This window comes from Macaca nemestrina, chromosome 17 (genome assembly GCF_043159975.1).
Source record: "Macaca nemestrina isolate mMacNem1 chromosome 17, mMacNem.hap1, whole genome shotgun sequence".
Taxonomy (NCBI): domain Eukaryota; kingdom Metazoa; phylum Chordata; class Mammalia; order Primates; family Cercopithecidae; genus Macaca; species Macaca nemestrina.
In genome coordinates this window covers 43,802,534-43,819,782 of record NC_092141.1, presented here as the reverse complement: position 1 = coordinate 43,819,782, position 17,249 = coordinate 43,802,534, and the positions used below count along the sequence as shown (strand labels likewise).

At 40.7% G+C, this 17,249-nt stretch overlaps 1 protein-coding gene across 2 annotated transcripts in view; it reads right to left on the bottom strand.

Annotated features, from left to right (window-relative positions):
- Window positions 1-1,786: 1,786 nt before the first annotated feature.
- Window positions 1,787-17,249, bottom strand: part of LOC105485141 (schlafen family member 5) — a 30,027-nt gene continuing 14,564 nt past the window's right edge. For both annotated transcript variants that reach the window (XM_011747349.2, XM_011747350.2), the window contains exons 2-5: window positions 15,775-16,826; window positions 14,199-14,324; window positions 10,446-11,166; window positions 1,787-10,271 (exon numbers count right to left, since the gene is read on the bottom strand). In XM_011747349.2, coding sequence (XP_011745651.2) covers window positions 9,461-10,271; window positions 10,446-11,166; window positions 14,199-14,324; window positions 15,775-16,786 — 2,670 coding nt within the window. In that variant the 5' untranslated portion in view covers window positions 16,787-16,826 and the 3' untranslated portion in view covers window positions 1,787-9,460. The remainder of the gene's footprint in view (window positions 10,272-10,445; window positions 11,167-14,198; window positions 14,325-15,774; window positions 16,827-17,249) is intronic.

Genomic DNA, 17,249 nt, shown 5'->3' with positions numbered 1-17,249 from the left:
TTAATTTGTAAGGATGCCTTGATCATCACTATGGATCCCTCCTGTTCAAAACATTCAGATTACCACTCCTATCCTATGGTTTATTGGAATAATTATGTCCATCTTGTCTTGGCTGTTCAATAATGACTGCAACCTGGCTTCTACCACTGCGGGATTCCACTACTCCCATTTAGGTAAGGGAAGTCAGTTCCAGTGCTGCATACCCCACTGTCATTTCTGGCCTACAGAGAATAGTAACCAAAGAGCTTCACAAGGTTACCAGTGCCCACGGCTAGTGAAGCACCCTGGCACAAGATATTTAAGGGGGCATTCACTTTCAGGCTCATGCATTCAGGATCAGTACCTGAGGGTGAGTGCCCGGTTAAATGTTGTATCCTGGGTGTCTGCTTGCCTCCCCCCTCACTCCAGCACTGCTAGTACCTTCCTCTCTGATGCATTTCTTAATTCCTTGGTGATAGGTGCATCCCCTGGGCTTGCTCAGGGATTCTGGCTAGGGGGTAGTGTTGAAGCATATTGCACACAGTAGCTCCATTTCAATATTCTCATATCCCTGAGTCTTTGAGCTCCTTCTAGAACAATGCCTCTCAAACTGTAACGTAAAATGTGCATATGAAGCACATGGAAGTGTTGCTAAAATTCTAATTCAGAAGGTCTGGAATGGGGCCTGAGATTCTACATTTTAAATAGCTCCCAGTGATGCTGCTACAGCACCTCCACAGGACACATTTTGAGCAGCAAGTTTCTACCAAATGCCGTGTAAGTCAGGGCATCTCAAACTCATTAACTGTAGACCAACATTGAGTCAAGGCATCAGTAAGCCAAAATCAGTTGGCCAAATCTAGCAGAATATCAACTAATCCCAAGCCAACACATTCAGTCCCCACTGAGTGTCAATGCTTTCAGCCAGATCAAGCCTTTATTTCATTCTCCTTCATATAACGTCTTTAGTATGCGTTCCCGTACTTGCTGCCCGGGTTCTGCCAATACACACTAATGAGATCTGGAACACTTTTATGTACAAGCTCCGTCTTCAAGGAACAGGCCTTTATTTCTGCATTTGGATTATGTTGAGATCTAATTCTTATTATGGACTGGGGAGCAGTCATTCAGTCAATAGAAGGGTTTTTTGTTTTTTGTTTTTTGTTTTTGCCAAGGAAGGATAGTCCCCTTAGGCACAGTGTAGCTGCCTGTCTGAAAGGTATTTGGGGCTCCAAAGTTCTCAGTATCTGCCCAAATATCCTTATGCCATGTCTCAAGGTCCCACTGCTTCCATACCAGTGCTTTTCCCATAGTGTAAGAGATGTGATGTGGTTGCAGATTTAATTGGCATTGAACTCATCATCCGTTACAAACAGGTCCTTGGCTTGGTGCTCAGTCATATCTACCCTGCATCTATAAAGGATGAGGGACCTGTCCAAAACTGTCATCAAGGAGTTCCAGTTTTCTATGGATACTCTCAGCTGTATAGTTTTGCTTTCAATCTCAATTTTTCCATTGTCTAAACTTCCTAGAGCTATCGAAAATGCCAATTTACAATCTTTATAATTACTATTGTCACCATGGAAACTAAATCCCTTTAGCAACTAAATTCATAAACTGGAATTCCCAGTGCCTTGTCCTCTATCTTCCCTTCATCTTATGCCACCACTAGTGATAATTAGTGTGATCTGATGTGTGTGTGTACTGTTAATAAATAGCCTGAAAGATACCCACCAAAGTCATGATAGTTACTGCCTCTGGAGGAAGGGAAGATACACTTGATGTGAAAGAGAAGAAAGAACTCAAATTTAATTGCAATATTGCATTTCTTTTATTTTTTTTTAAAAAGGCTTGAAGCAAATATAAAAATGTTAACACTTATATTTTTGTATATATAAACACTTTTTGTATTTTCTGCATTTTTCAAATTTAACCCCTCCCCACTCTCCACACATCATTATTCATTATGATCATGAGGGGCTTATCCCAGGATATTGATTGATAGAAAACTAAAAGAGTAATTTATAAAATCATTACATGAACAAGTAAAAACACACACAGCAAAATTTACATCAAAACTGTTATGTGGTACAGAATCCAAAAGTCGTAAGAAGCAAAAGCTATCTTTTTTCACCCTGGCACCCATCTGCTCTTTCCTGGAGTCAAACACTGTACCACTATTTTAGGTATACTTCCAAAATACTGCATTTACAAGCACATACCTATATTGGTTCTACAAGAATAAGATAGACATTTTCAGCATGTTGCTTTGTTCAACACCACAGTACAACTTAAAGACAGCCCCACATCAATACATATAGAGATCTCCCTTTTCTATGGCTTCATAGTATTATCATGTGCTGATATGCCAAAAACTAATCCCTTAAACCCTTTTGGGTAGATACTTACTATTTTGCAGTCTTCTGCTCTTAGGAATAAAGTGAAATTCAATAACCTGTATAGGAGCATTTCACACATGTTTGAATATATATGTAGAATAAATTCCCAAAAGAGAATAGAAGGATTTACAATTTTGATAACTACTGCCAGATTTTTCTCAGTACAAGTTGTACCAATTTACAGCAATGCATGGAAGTGCTTTTCCCCTGCCAAACAGTTTGTTACCAAGCTGAATAATTTTGTCAATTGATACTTCTGCTATCATGAGTAATGATTCCATATGTTTAGGAGCTATTTTAAATTCCTTTTCTGTATTCTACCACTTGTCAAATGCTTTGCTCATTTTTTCTTTGAGACCTTAGAATTTTTCTCTTTGATTTGTAGAAGCTATTTTTTGAAAATAAGAAATTAACTATTTGGCTGTGATATTTGTTGCAATTCTTTTCCCAGTGTGTTGTTTCTTGATCTTTTATGCTGTTTTTGGTGCAGAGATAATTTTGTTTAAAATAGTCAATATTTTCCTTCCTGGTTTCTGATTGAGGGCCATACTTAGAACTTCCCCAGGTTCAGATTATTATTTTTTTAAGTCCTCCTTTTTCTTCATGCACTTCCATGATTCCGTATTTTTACTTTTAAACACTTGGTCTTCCTGGAATTTATTTTGGTATCTAGTCTGAGGTATGGCCCAAGCTTAAATTAGTTTTAGCTAGGTACCAGAGTTGTTAATCATATATTGAATAATCCATCTTTCCCCAATTAACTTGAATGCCACCTTTAACATATGCTGTTAATACATTTCAACATGTATTTTAAGTTTATTTTTGGTCATTCCATCTTGTTCCATTGACCCTCCACACATCAGCACCACATTGTTTTAATTATTATAGCTTTATAAGATGTTTTAACATTTGGTCATGCTAACTCACTCAGGTTTCTTCTTTTCTAGATTTTTCTTGGATATTCTTGCCTTGCAGTTTCCAATATATTTTTTTTTTTCTTTTGAGACAGGGTCTCACTCTAGCTCCCCAGACTGGAGTGCAGTGACGTAATTTTGGCTCACTACAGCCTTGACCTCCCAAAGCTCGGGTGATTCTCCCACCTCAGCCTCCCAAGTAGCTAGGCCTATGGTGCGCACCACCACACCCAGCTAATTTTTTGCATTTTTAATAGATACAGGATTTCACCATGTTGTCCAGGCTGGTCTCGAACTCCTGGACTCAGGCAATTCACCTGCCTCAGTCTCTCAAAGTGCAGGGATTACAGGCATGAGCCACCATGCTTGGCCTTCATTACATTTTAAAATCATTTCAATGCTATTGGGGAAAATCTGTTGGCGTTTTTATTGGGATTACACTGAATGTATAGATTAGCTTAGTGAAAATGGATATATTTATAACTTTTAATCTTCTTATCCAAAAACGTGGTCTGCTTTTTATCTGTTTAAGTTCTCTTTTGTGCTCTTCAGTTTCATTTTATAGTTTTATTCTTGCAGAACTTATACTTTCTTCTTGCGGTTATTCTTAATTATTTTATCTTTTTGTTGGAATTATAATATGGCTTTTTCTTTCATCATATTTTCTAATTACATGTAGTCTGACATAATAGGCAATTAGAAAATAATATGTATAGACTTAACCTTATGTTTCACTAATTTATTTGTTCTCCTTTCCTTCTTAAAACCACTACTTTCTTCTCAATTCATTTTTTTCTTGTTAGAGTACATTGTTCACAGACTCTTGCTAATAGCCCATCCCTATATGAATAGTTTTTCTGACTTGGAACAAGCAGGAAGTTTTAAAAAAATCACTTATAGCCCATCCTTATATGAAGATGAATAATATAAGTACATTATTCGTACTTGTTCCAAATCAGAAAATCTATTTATTTTGCCCTTGACTCTGAATGAGAGTTTGGGTAGAGAAGTCTAGGTTCGATGTTGTTTTTCCACAGCAGTTTGAATATGCTGCCTGTACTCTTCTTACATCTACTCTTGCTAGTGAAATAATTATTGTCAAATTCCCTCTACTTTTGTAGATTTTCTAAACTTTTTCTTTTAGGATTAAAAAAGAATCTTTGATGTTCTGAATCTTGACTGTAATGTGTTATGCTTGACCTATACATTCTGCACTATTCTGGAAACTCTTTTAGTCAAAAGAGGTATGGTGGTGGTGATTTTATCCCCCAAGGGACATTTGGCAATATCTGGAGACATTTTTAGTTGTCACAACTGACAACCAACCCTGGGGTAGGGGAGGGAGGGTGGTGGATTTGCTACTGGCATCTAGGGAGTAGGGCCAAGGATGCTGCTAAACATCCTACGGTGCGTAGAGAAGCCTCTCACAATAAAGGGTTGTCCAGCCCAAAAAGCCAATAGTGCCAATGCTGACAAACCTGAGGTATGGGTATTTTAGTTTTAGTCCTTGGTCTGGCCACTGGGGGCAAAATGAATTTGGCCTCAGCCTCATGGTAACACTTTCGACTGGGAGATTCTGTCCTGGCTTTGTGACAACGGTTGTCCTGGCCTGTGGCGGTGCCAGCCTCAGTGTATTACTGTGGTTTACCTAGCTCTTCCCTACCTGTATGAATGCCTCATAGGTGTTAGTTCATGGAGAGGTGCTTCTTGTTTGTGAGGATGGCTATGCTTATGGCAATGCTTTAAAATATCTTTACTATGAATTTGTTTTAGTAGAGGGCGATTTCAGCATGTGACCTTCAAGGTCTTTACACAAAGGTGCAAAGTCAATAAAATTAATTCTAGCAATACTGAGAGAGAAAAGGAAGCAACAAATCACTCATAAACTCATCAACTAGAAATCAAGATTAATAATATTCCAGAAAGCTTTAAAAATATATCAGAGAAAATATAAGAACAGCTAGATAGAATTATGTTAAATCGAATAATGTGAACATACTATTTTACATACTATTTTGAAATTATTTTTACATTTATTTCACTTGAATGAAAGAAAAAGCAACTAATAAAATTGAAGGAAGAGCTGAACTACAGAATATTTTTATTTAACTCAAGAACTTTTAGTTACAGGAAGATTTATCTAATATTAAAATGACTAAATTGCAAAAAGCATAAAATGTTTGGAGCCATTTTTAAAGTTGTTTTGAAATACATATTAGCACTCAAACTTCCCCACTCCCTAACTTTTGTTAATTGCTATAATGGATATCTGTTGTTTTCATGTATCCAACATCCTTTCATCCTACTGATATTCTTTGGGGGAACATCTTTCCACTTTACATCATGTTTTGTGGAAATTTTTCAACCAAGGAACTTGCCCTTTGCGGGCTAAGAGTTGAGTACAGTATGCAAACTAGATAATGCAACTCTCTCACTGTAATTTAACCTTCTTAAATCAAGTAAAGAAAATGACTGTGGCCGAGTCACCCCTGCCACGTAGGTCCTTGTAACTTCCCAGGCACCTCTCCCCTCTAAGGCCTATTTGGTCAGCTTGTCCATTTATTCTATCAGGTCCTCCCTAATGATTCCAATAAATTATTTTTGTTTGTTTTTTTAAATGATCCAAACCCTAGTTTTATGGATTGAAACAGAAGAATCTATCTGATATGTTTGTAACATTCTTTTCTGTAATTATAATTCCTACATATCTTAATTATATACATGTGAATGGATTTAAACTTAACTTTGGCCCAATTGCAATAATCTTTTATTTTCACACATTGCTTGCTTATCTAGATTTCCTTACTAAGTAACTTTTCTTCAAGAATGATTCATGGGTCCTATATTTCTAGAACTATTTTATGTTCAAAAATACACATGTGTTGCCTTTGTACTAGAATAATATTTTGACTAGGTTTAATATTTTTAGGTCAAAATTTATTTCCCTAAGAACTATACACATGTTGCTTCACTGCCTTCTAAGATGCTTCTGGTCAAGATAGAGGAACAGGGACCATATTTATCCTCCCTCCTGAAACAATTGCAAAATCAGACAAAATATATGAAACAACAGTTCTCAAGATATTGGAAATCAGTCAGTGAAGGATACTGATCCCTGATCCCTGTCCTAATGCAGCATGTGGGAAACAGATGAGGTCACCTCTGTGACTGCCCCAGCTTACTGTCTGTAGAGTTTCTAGGCTGCAGTTCAGAGAGGGAGAACTTGGGTACAGTGGGACAGGCTTTCAACTCTTGTGTTATTGAATTTATGAACTTCTCAAGTTCTTCTATGGCATGAGACATCAATGGGGAGGTGTTGTTTGTTTTTTGAGACAGGGTCTCACTTTGTAACCCAGGCTGGATTACAATGGTACGATCTTGGCTCACCGTAACCTCTGCTTCCTTGGTTCAAGCAATTCTCTTGCCTCAGTCTTCCGAGTAGCTGGTATTACAGGGGTGCACAACCACACCCAGCTAATTTTTGCCTTTTTAGTGGAGACAGGATTTCACCATGTTGGCCAGGCTGATCTTGAACTCCTGACCTCAGGTTATCCACCTGCCTTGGCCTCCCAAATTTCTGGGATTACAGGCATGATCCACTGCGCCCAACCTGTGGTGAGTTGTCTTTTGTACCCTGAGTTATAATCCTTTCAGGATGGGTTCTTCATCTGGCTCATGCCATGTTTCTTTGCTACATTTTTCCCCATTGTCTTTCTGCCTAATGATCAGACCACTTATCTTTCTAATGCTTAATCAGGGCAGCTGGGTAGAGTCTTTCTTTTTACCTTAAGATGGTATAGAAGGGCTCTCTTTGGCAACTTTCTTAGATGAAGTAGACTTGTTTGGCTTCTTCTCCAGTGTGTAGCTGGAGGCCTGGGTGGTGTCTTCCATCTATTTTTCTGTAGTCTGATCTGATCTGGTGTGAGATGAGGGCCTCGCTGTTAACCTGGTTTCTACTCTTTATTGTTGCCTAGGAAATTCCATTAAATCCACTGAATTCCATGAAGGAGGCAAAGCATCCAGGAATAAGACACAGCTCCCTTCACTGAATTCATGTGAAATCCTGGAAAACCCCTCCTGTATCCACGAAGACTGCTTGGGGACAGTCAGGAGTTTTTGTGCTCAAGGGTCTCCCTGACGTTTCCCTGAGCTGCCTGCTCAATACCTCCGCCACCACCCTTCAAATTGCCATATTAACAAGAATTCTGGTTTTCTTTTCTTTATGTGACATCTATTCATGACTACACTGGGCAGGTGAGATAGTAGCTATGCCTTTATATAAAACTTTTAAATCCTATTTTTTATTTTATCTATTTATTTTTTAGAGACAGGGTCTTGTTCTGTCACCCAGACTGGAGTGCACTGGTATGATCACAGCTCACTTTAACCTCAGACTCCTGGGCTCAAATAATCCTTCCTCAGCCTTCTGAATAGCTAGGACTCCAGGTGCACACTACCATTCCCAGCTAATTTTATTTATTTATTTATTTGTTTGTTTGTTTGTTTGTTTTTGTAGAGACAGAGTCTTGCTATGTTGCTCAAGCTGGTCTTGAACTCCTGGGCTCAAACAGTCTTCCCACTTCAGCCTCCTAAAGTCCTGGGATTACAAGCATGAACCACCATGCCTAACCTATTCCAGTTTTTAAATTTTCATACATATCTGTTAGATGTTTATAGTGTAAGGCTGAACTCCATTCTTTGCTTCTCTGTTGCTGGTAAAGTTTTGGCTATATTTTTACTAATTTTGCACATTCGTTCACATATTGGTAAAGGAACAGTCTGTGATCTGGATTTATTCAGATCTTTATTCAGAATTACCAACTGTTTTATTAGTCATTTTATCTTAAATGTGTCTCTACTTACTAGTGATTTGCAGTATATCCAAGTTAGTTATAAAAACATTTCACAATAGACTAATTTCATGCTTTCCTGTGAAACTGTCTTAAATTTAAAAAGTAAAGTTTTTAATATTGTAAGTAGCTGCCAGAAATAAACCAATGCTAGCTTCAAGTTCATACTTCTTACAATGAGAATTTTAAATTTCTTTACTCTTGGGAAATAGCAGGGCCTTGCTGTTTTTAATAGTGAATCAACGCTTTGAATTTTTTAGTTTCTGTCTCTCAGAAAAGATGGATTTGTTTGGCTTTAAATATTGAGAAAGTTTCTAGAGACCCACGGGAAATGAGAAATATGCACTTTTGTAGCAATGACTTTTGAAAGACTAGCTAAAATCCTGAAGACTCAGCAGAAGAAAGATGTTAAACTTTGTCGTTTTGTTGATTATTAAATTAAATGGAAACACAAAATGCAACCTTTGAGTCCAATACATTCATCCCCCTAGGCCCTCTGTCATCTTCAAATCAATCAGTGAAACACAGCGTGTCTCCCTGGGGGACTGTGGCAGTCTTACCTTCATGTAGTAACCTAAGACGCTCCGTAAGAATAAAAAATTAGAGCTAAGAAACAGATTTCAAATAACCAAAAGGCACACAAAAAGCATTTTAAAATATAGTGATCAAAAACACTAACGCCGTTAAAAGAAAAAGCAGAAAATGATAAAGTAATATAATGTGGTCTTGCAAAAAACAGCCTGTGATCTTACATTTCAAAACATGTCTCTCCTGTTCCTGGCACATACAAGGCCAGATGCGCTACCCGCTCCATCCTTCACATTCTCCCTGCACATCCCATTCAAACTTTTCTGCACACGGCCATGTTAAAAAGTAATGAAAATATCTGAGTCTGCCTGGCACACTCAGAGATTCTCATGACAAGTTCTTCCCTCACTGAGCACTTCCCTGACCACGCAAAATAACCACCCCCTCCCTCCATCTACCTACACACATGTGCGTGCGCACATGCACACATACACACACACACACACACACACACACACACACACACACACACACCTCTCTGAGTCTCACGGTCCTCTAATTACTGATATCCCTTATTACTATGGGAAATTCCTTGTCTATCTATGTACTTGTCAGCGGTATGTCTCTGCCCTAAAGGAGAAATCTTACATCGATTCGTCCTCAATCCCCAGCACCTAGAAAAGTATGTGACTTAGTAAGTGAGTGTGTGCCTACATGTTTGGATCAAATGGTTTCACAGTTAATTAGAGATGAGAATCACTTAATTGTTTCTTAGGCTTGGGTTTTCCTGTCACACAGAAGCCTTCAGAATATACAGATGTCTTTTTGCCCTAGAAGCCAAACAGAGCAGAAGATTGTAGACCCCAGCTTGTTGGGTTACTCCTGGATTGATTCCAAATACGATATTTCTTTCCAGGCCAGAAAATCGACAGACACTGTCCAACACAATGTGATTGGTCAGAACATCCAATGCGTCACCGACCTGTAGTAACAAATCACGTTCCTCATCGAGCTGAGACATTTTTCTCTTCCTCATTGCTGTTAGAAGCCTGTCTTTATATTTTTCCACTTCACTTGCTTTGGTGAAAAGCACAGCAATATCCCTCGGAGAATAACCATTCTGCAAGAGGAAACGGCATTTATCCGCTACATAGACCAGTATCTCCTCCAAGTTCAAGTCTTCAATAATCTCTAAGTTGCCTGGGACACCTTGAGCCCATTTAGGTTCATAGAGCATCACCAGGGACCCAGGGGGGAGGTTAGGTGGAAGATTTTGTCTGGCTTCCTGCATTATTTGTTGTAGGTAATTGGCTATTGGATCTGCACTGCGGACCACTCTGGTGATCTCTTCTCTTGGATACTGGTCTGAGAGAGGTGGGAGGCCACTGCAACTCAAGTGATTGGTCTGAAAGTAGTCCAGAAAGATCCAGAGAACTCCTGGGCCATCCCTTGCTGTCTGAGTGATGAACTTTGCTTTCCCATACCAGTCCCCATCTTCAGTGCGGAAATTCTGAGCGTCATCAATGACAATGTGCTGGACACGTTCAAAGTTGTTTTTCATGAAGGTTTTCCGGGTCACTGGCTGGCAGATGTTTTTTTTGCTGAAATAGTAAGAAACACAGTCAAGTTTTTCCCCAATGAAACAAACAAAGCCAATTCTACTCTTAAACCCCTCTGGGCATAGTAAATACAATATGAATTTTAGCAAGTAAACTGAAAGCCACACCAGCCACAGTCACTCAAGAAAAGAAAGTGAACACAGACAGGCAGCATACCTCACCAACTTCTTCAGGGGGTAATTTTCACAGATGTAGAGAATGTCAGTCGGTTCACAGTGAAACACATTCTTGATCTTCTCCATGATCTTAAGAGCCAAGATGGTCTTCCCTGATCCAGGTAAGCCATGAACAAACAACTCTTTGGTCTTGCGAAGGTTCTTTGAAAGCAACTCATACTGTTTATTTGTCAGTAGGTTCAAAACCTCAGAGCCCAGCTCTTCACTTAAGAAGGATTTGAACCCAAACAAGACTATCACGAGGGACTGTAACAGGGCTTCCATGTGCTGGGGGGTCATGAAGTTATAGGATTCAGGGTAAATTTGTAAATATGGACCGCAAACGCTCTGTGCTTTTCTATCAGAATTCAGCACACAGACCAAGGGGGTAATGCATAACCTCCCAGTGTAGCCACCTTTGTTTACCAGCTTCTGCTTCAAAGAATAAGCAACTACCATAGAATAGCCCTTGCACCCTGCATCCCACTTGCTGAAGATGGTGTAGAGAATAGGGGTGTTGTTCTGGGAAATTAGAAGAGCATCACAGATGACTCCCTGCTTCTCTTGCAGACCTAAGTCCACAGCCCAGCTTTGAGAAAAAATCAATATTCCTTGAGAGAAAGGGCGCATTTCTGTATTTATTAAGTCTCTGAGTCCTTTATGTTGTGAGAAGAGTTCCTTGTAGAGGCTTTCTGGAGTATACACCACTCTGTCTGAAAATACTAGACAGGGAAAGAATGGGAAGAAATTAGAAAAGCCTCAGACAAGCTAGTAATCATCATTATACGTAGAAGGTTCAATCAACACTGGCACTCTACCATGTATCTACAATAGCTTATACATTAGTAATAAAAAGATAAACAATTCTCGTTTTGATGGAGCACTAATTAGCTGGTATAAACAGACAATAATAATTATGGTACAAAGTGGTCAATACAACCAGAGGGAAGGACAGAAAGTATTATGTGAATACCAAGGAAAGGTACAATTTAGGAAAGAAGAAAATATGAAAGTATGAAGAAGGAAACACCTGAGCTGATTCTTTTTTCTCTTTTTTCTTTTCCTTTTTTTTGGGGATGAAGTCTTACTCTGTCACACAGGCCAGAGTACAGTGGCATGATCTCAGCTCACTGCAACCTCTGTCTTCTGAGTTCAAGTGATTCTCCTGCCTCAGCCTCTGGAGTAGCTGGGACCAATGGTGTGCACCACCACGCCCAGCTAATTTTTCTATTTTTTGTAGAGATGGGGTTTCACCATGTTGGCCAGGCTAGTCTCAAACTCCTGGGCTCAGGTGATCTGCCCGCCTGGGCCTCCCAAAGTGCTGGGATTACAGGCGTGAGCCACCACACCCAGCCCTGAGCTGATTATTAAAGGATGACTTTGAGTTTGTGAGTTGAAGAGGAGAATAGAGAGATGGTCAAAAGAGGGCACATGAGTAACACTCAGGAACAAGAAACAGCAAGGAAGCCGGGCGCGGTGGCTCATGCCTGTGATCCCAGCACTCTGGGAGGCTGAGGCAGTTGGATCACTTAAGCCCAGGAGTTCAAGACCAGCCTGGCCAACATGGTGAAACCCCATCTCTACAAAAAATACAAAAATTAGCCAGGCATGGTGGTGCATGCCTGTAATCCCAGCTTCTCGGGGGGCTGAGGTACAAGAATCGCTTGAACCCAGGAGGCGGAGGTTGCGGTGAGCTGAGGTCACACCACTGCACTCCAGCCTGCTCAACAGAGTGAGACCCCGTCTAAAAAAAAAAAAAAAAAAAAAAAGCAAGGTCCATTCAGGTCACTCACTCCAAGCAGTTTGTGTTGCTGACATCCAAAGCGTGAAGCAAAGAGGTGGAAATGAGGATGCGGAGGAAGGCATTAGAGTGCCATCTTAACACCTGGCAAGATTACGTACTGTATGGTTTCACTTACGGATGCCAGAGGTTAGGGATTTGGGGAGTGTTTGACTAAAAAGGGACAGCATGGAGACTCTTTTTTGGCGGGGGGAGGGACGTGGTCTTGCTCTGTCACCTAAGCTGGGGTACAATGGTATGATCATGTCTCACTGCAGCCTCTACTTCCTGAGCTCAGGTGATTCTCCCACCTCAGTTTTCCAGGTAGCTGGGACTACAAGTACATGCCACCATATCCAGCTAATTTTTGTATTTCTTTGTAGAGACAGAGTTTCACCATGTTGCCTAGGCTGGTCTTAAACTCCTGGGCTCAAGTGATCCTCCCACCTCGGTCTCCTAAAGTGCCGGGATTACAGGTGTGAGCCACCTCACCCGGCCATCTCCCTTTTTCTTTCTGGTAGGATAAAATGATTCTAAGCTTCTTCCAGAAGAGAAATGCCATGATAATATCATGTTGGTGAAAGTGTATTTGGATATATGTTTTGGATTACAATCTGGCGATATCCATCTAAATTTACAAGCAATTATACTATTTGGAATTTTTTTCTTTTCTTTTCTTTTTTGAGATGGAGTCTCGCTCTGTCACCCAGGCTGGAGTGCAGTGGCACAATCTCGGCTCACTGCAACCTCCGCCTACCGGGTTCAAGAGATTCTCTTTCTTCAACCTCCTGAGGAGCTGGGACCACCGGCGCATACCACCACGCCCAGCTAATTTTTTGTATTTTTAGTACAGAAGGGGTTTCACTCTGTTAGCCAGGATGGTCTTGATCTCCTGACCTTGTGATCCACCTGCCTCGGCCTCCCAAAGTGCTGGGATTACAGGCCTGAGCCACTGTGCCCGGCCACCACTTGGAATTTATCCTTAAAGAACACCTCAGGTATATTATGGTAAAATGTATACTGTAGCAATGTTTAAAAATGAAGAAATTAAACATCATATAAAAGTCCATCAAAAAAATGACTGGGCTGGGTGCTGTGGCTCATACCTGTAATCCCAGCACTTTGGGAGGCTGAGGTGGGTATATTACCTGACGTCGGAAGTTTAAGACCAGCCTAGCCAATATGGTGAAACCCCGTCTCTACTAAAAATGAAAAAAAAAAATAGCTGGGTGTGGTGGCATGCACCTCTAATTCCAGCTACCTGGGAGGCTGAGGCAGAAGAACCGCTTGAACCCGGGAGGTGGAGATTGCAGTGAGCCAAGGTTTCACCATTGCACTCCAGCCTGGGCAACAAGAATGAAACTTTATCTCAAAAAAAAAAAAAAAAAAAAAAAAAGACTGGTGGCTGGGCATAGTGGCTCATGCCTGTATTCCCAGCACTTTGGGAAGCTCAGGTGGAAGGATTGCTTGAGTCCAGGAGTTTGAAACCAACCTGGGCAACACAGGGAGACTCCATCTCTACAAAAGTTAAAAAATTAGCCGGGCATAGTGGAGTGCCGCTACTTTGTAGAGATGGGGTCTTGCTATGTTGCCCAGGCTGGTCTCAAACTCCTGGACTTAAGCAATTCCACACCTCACCCAAGTGCTGGGATTATAGGTATGAACCACTGTGCCCAGTCTTTTCACTTTCTTTAAGGTATATTTTGAGGAACAGCTCTTAATTTTAATGTAGTAACATTTATCAATCTTTTTGTTTAAGTTTGATCATTTTGTGTCTGGTTTAGGAAATCCTTTCCTACCCCAATGATATAATTACTCATATATATTTTCTACTGACAGTTTTAAAGGTTTGGCTTTCATATTTAAGTCCTTAAACCTCTGGAATTGATTCCGTATATAATATAAAGTAGGAGTCAATTTTTTATATGAATGAACAATCAACATATTCCAAAGCAACCAGAGATGGCCAATTACCTGGAAAGTAGCGTTTCTGCTGCTCTTTCAGACGTTCCAAATTCTTATGAATGCACACGGTCTTGCTGCGGGGTGTGGCAGATGACAAACTCAACGCAAGGACCATCTCAGGACACCTGGAAAGATCTTAGGAAACAAGAACCAAGGATTCAATATGCAAAAAGGCAGACCCCAACTTACAGCTGAACTGTGCTGCAAAGTCTTTCACCTAGTCTTACAACTCAAGCCACGGCCCACAGATACTTGCCTTTACATCTCGGGTCAGCTCAGGAAAGCCTACTGAGGTTTTTGAAGGAAAAAACCTAGCATGAAGCAACACTTTTTAATTTTATTATGTCAAAACGAAACTATATTTCTATTATTTATTTATTTATATTTTGAGACAGTCTCACTCTGTTGCCCAGGCTGGAGTGCAGTGGCATGGTCTCAGCTCTCTGCAACCTCCGTCTCTCAGGTTCAAGCGATCCTCCTGAGTAGCTGGGATTACAAGCGTGCATCACCACATCCAGCTAATTTTTTGTATTTTTGATAGAGACGGAGTTTCACCATGTTGGCCAGGCTGGTCTCGAACTCCTGACCGCAGGTGATCTGCCCCCCTTGGACTCCCAAAGTGCTGGGATTATAGGCATGAGCCACCATACCCAGCCTGTTTTTATATTTTCAGAATGCTATTTTTAAAAGAAAAATGATGAGAAGATGCAAAGGCCAATGGATATAAATATCCAAGCAGATTCTGAAGTGGACTTTGTTTTTTCTGGACTTTTGAAGAAGTTACTATTGGTTTTCTCTTGTCTAATTTTATCTCAGGCTTTCCTTTTCCAGAGTAGATGCGTGTCACCAACCGTCCTCTGGCTTATCACGTACTGGCTCCCCAAAGGAAAAAATGGGAAAACAGAGCGAAAGCCATGATTTGGTCATGTTTTGGTCCAAAAAAGGGAAGTGGGCAGTGAGAAAGGGCGAATATTTAAGAAGGGAAAGTCAGGTATAACTCCCAATGGAATCCCTCCCCCCATGTAAATGACGAGTTGATGGGTGCTGACGAGGTGATGGGTGCAGCACACCAACATGGCACAAGTATACATATGTAACAAACCTGCACGTTATGCACATGTACCCTACAACTTAAAGTATAATTTAAAAAAAAAAAAAAGAAGGGAAAGTCAGAGGAAAGTGTCAGTAAATTAAAGGGGACACATCTGTACATGTGAAAAAAAGAAATTTCCTGACTAATTAAATGCAAGCTCATAATAGAAAAATAAGAGAAGAGGCTTGAATATGTACATAAGAAAGGATGTGAAAATTGAAATAACTAGGTCAAACAGCCCCCTGCACCAGCCTTTAATGGGGCTACTAGCCAGGGCATCTATTGAATGAAGACTAATTAAGATGGCAGAAAAAAGGAAGGGCAATAATCCATGAACTGCATCTACAGGGATTAATAAGTCAGACAATTGCAACTGAGAGAGTAAATCTCTTTCCCCAGATTCCAAGGAATACCATGTCTCGCTTTCCTCCCTCATCTGCCCTGCCTTGCTGCCAGCAAACATTACAACCATTTTGGATATTGCTCCCTAACCTGGGTCGGCTTCCATCATCCAAGCAGTCCATTCTCTTGTGGGCAATTGTCTCACACGGTTGTCCTTCACCTGCCAGGAACTAGGCGCTTTGGCAAACACCGCACAGCAGAATTGCTCCACCTTGATTGCACAGACATATCCACGAAGGGCCCCCTTATCATGCACTTCAAGGAAGTTAAGGACATACTGTATCTCAGGCCTTTGTGTGCAGAAATGATGGACAGGTAGCTTCTTAATACAGCCATCAATAGAAGCCCTCAAGCTCGTAAGGTCTATTTTCTCTTTTTCACATCCGATCACTTGACAAGTCCCATCGTGCACACCAAAAAATACATATCCTCCTTCAGTATTTGCTAACGCAGAAACACACTTCGGAAGCCTGTCTTTAACACGGTGTGACACGTCTGTTGAGAACATTACAAATTCAACATGTTTGGACTCAGGAAAGTTGAGTTTTTCCAGATACTGAAGCCGCTTTCTATCAAATAAAGCAGCAGCTAAGGCCTTTGTGTTACCTTCATATTGTACACTACTCTGAGCTGCCTGTGGACTTAATGAATTGGAAACATTAATATTCGTAAGAGTCTGAGTCCTCCGTTTGAGGAATGCCAGAGCTTCCTGAGAATCCATGACATCGGTGGATGTTCTCTGTCTGTGGTACAAATTGGAGCATAAGGTAGCAAGTGGCACACCAGCCTCTGTGTTCCATGATTTCACAAAAATCAAAAAGTGGTTTTCCTGCTGCATCTCATCTAAATGGCTTCTGAAAATTGGAGGCACATCCAATCCTACTCCATGACTTTCATAATTGTAGCCTTTGTTCTCAATCTCAGCCTTGATTATGCCCCCACCAGAATTCAGCAGAGCACATACTGCTTGCAGGATGATTTCATTCTGTTTCTCCCGCAGGCGAGGGTCCATCTCCTGCCTCCGCCGAGTCCCAAGGATGACTTTTCCTGCATCTACAACACACTCCGGAAAGTTTGTATTCGAATCAATCCTAAGACTCATCTTCTCAGCACTTGGCCTATTCCTATTCTGAAATGTTCTCCTGAAAAACAGAAAGATAGAACCATTAGAACAGGACAAGAATAGGAGAGGCAGGAAAATCAACAGATTAAGGCCATCCTGCTGAGGTTGGTCCATTCATTTATTCGTGATATGATTTGACTGTGTTCCCACCCAAATCTCATCTGGAACTGTAGCTCCCATAATTCCCATGTGTTGTAGGAGGAACCCGGTGGGAGATAATTGAGCCATGGTGGGCATTTCCCCCATTTTGTTCTCGTGGTAGTGAATAAGTCTCACGAGATCTGATGGTTTCATAAAGGGTTTCCCCTTTCACTTGGCTTTCATTTCTTTCTTGCCTGCCTCCACGTAAGACGTGGCTTTCACCTTCCGTCATGATTGTCAGGCCTCCCCAGCCATGTGGAACTGTGAGTTCATTAAAGCTCTTTTTCTTTATAAATTAGTC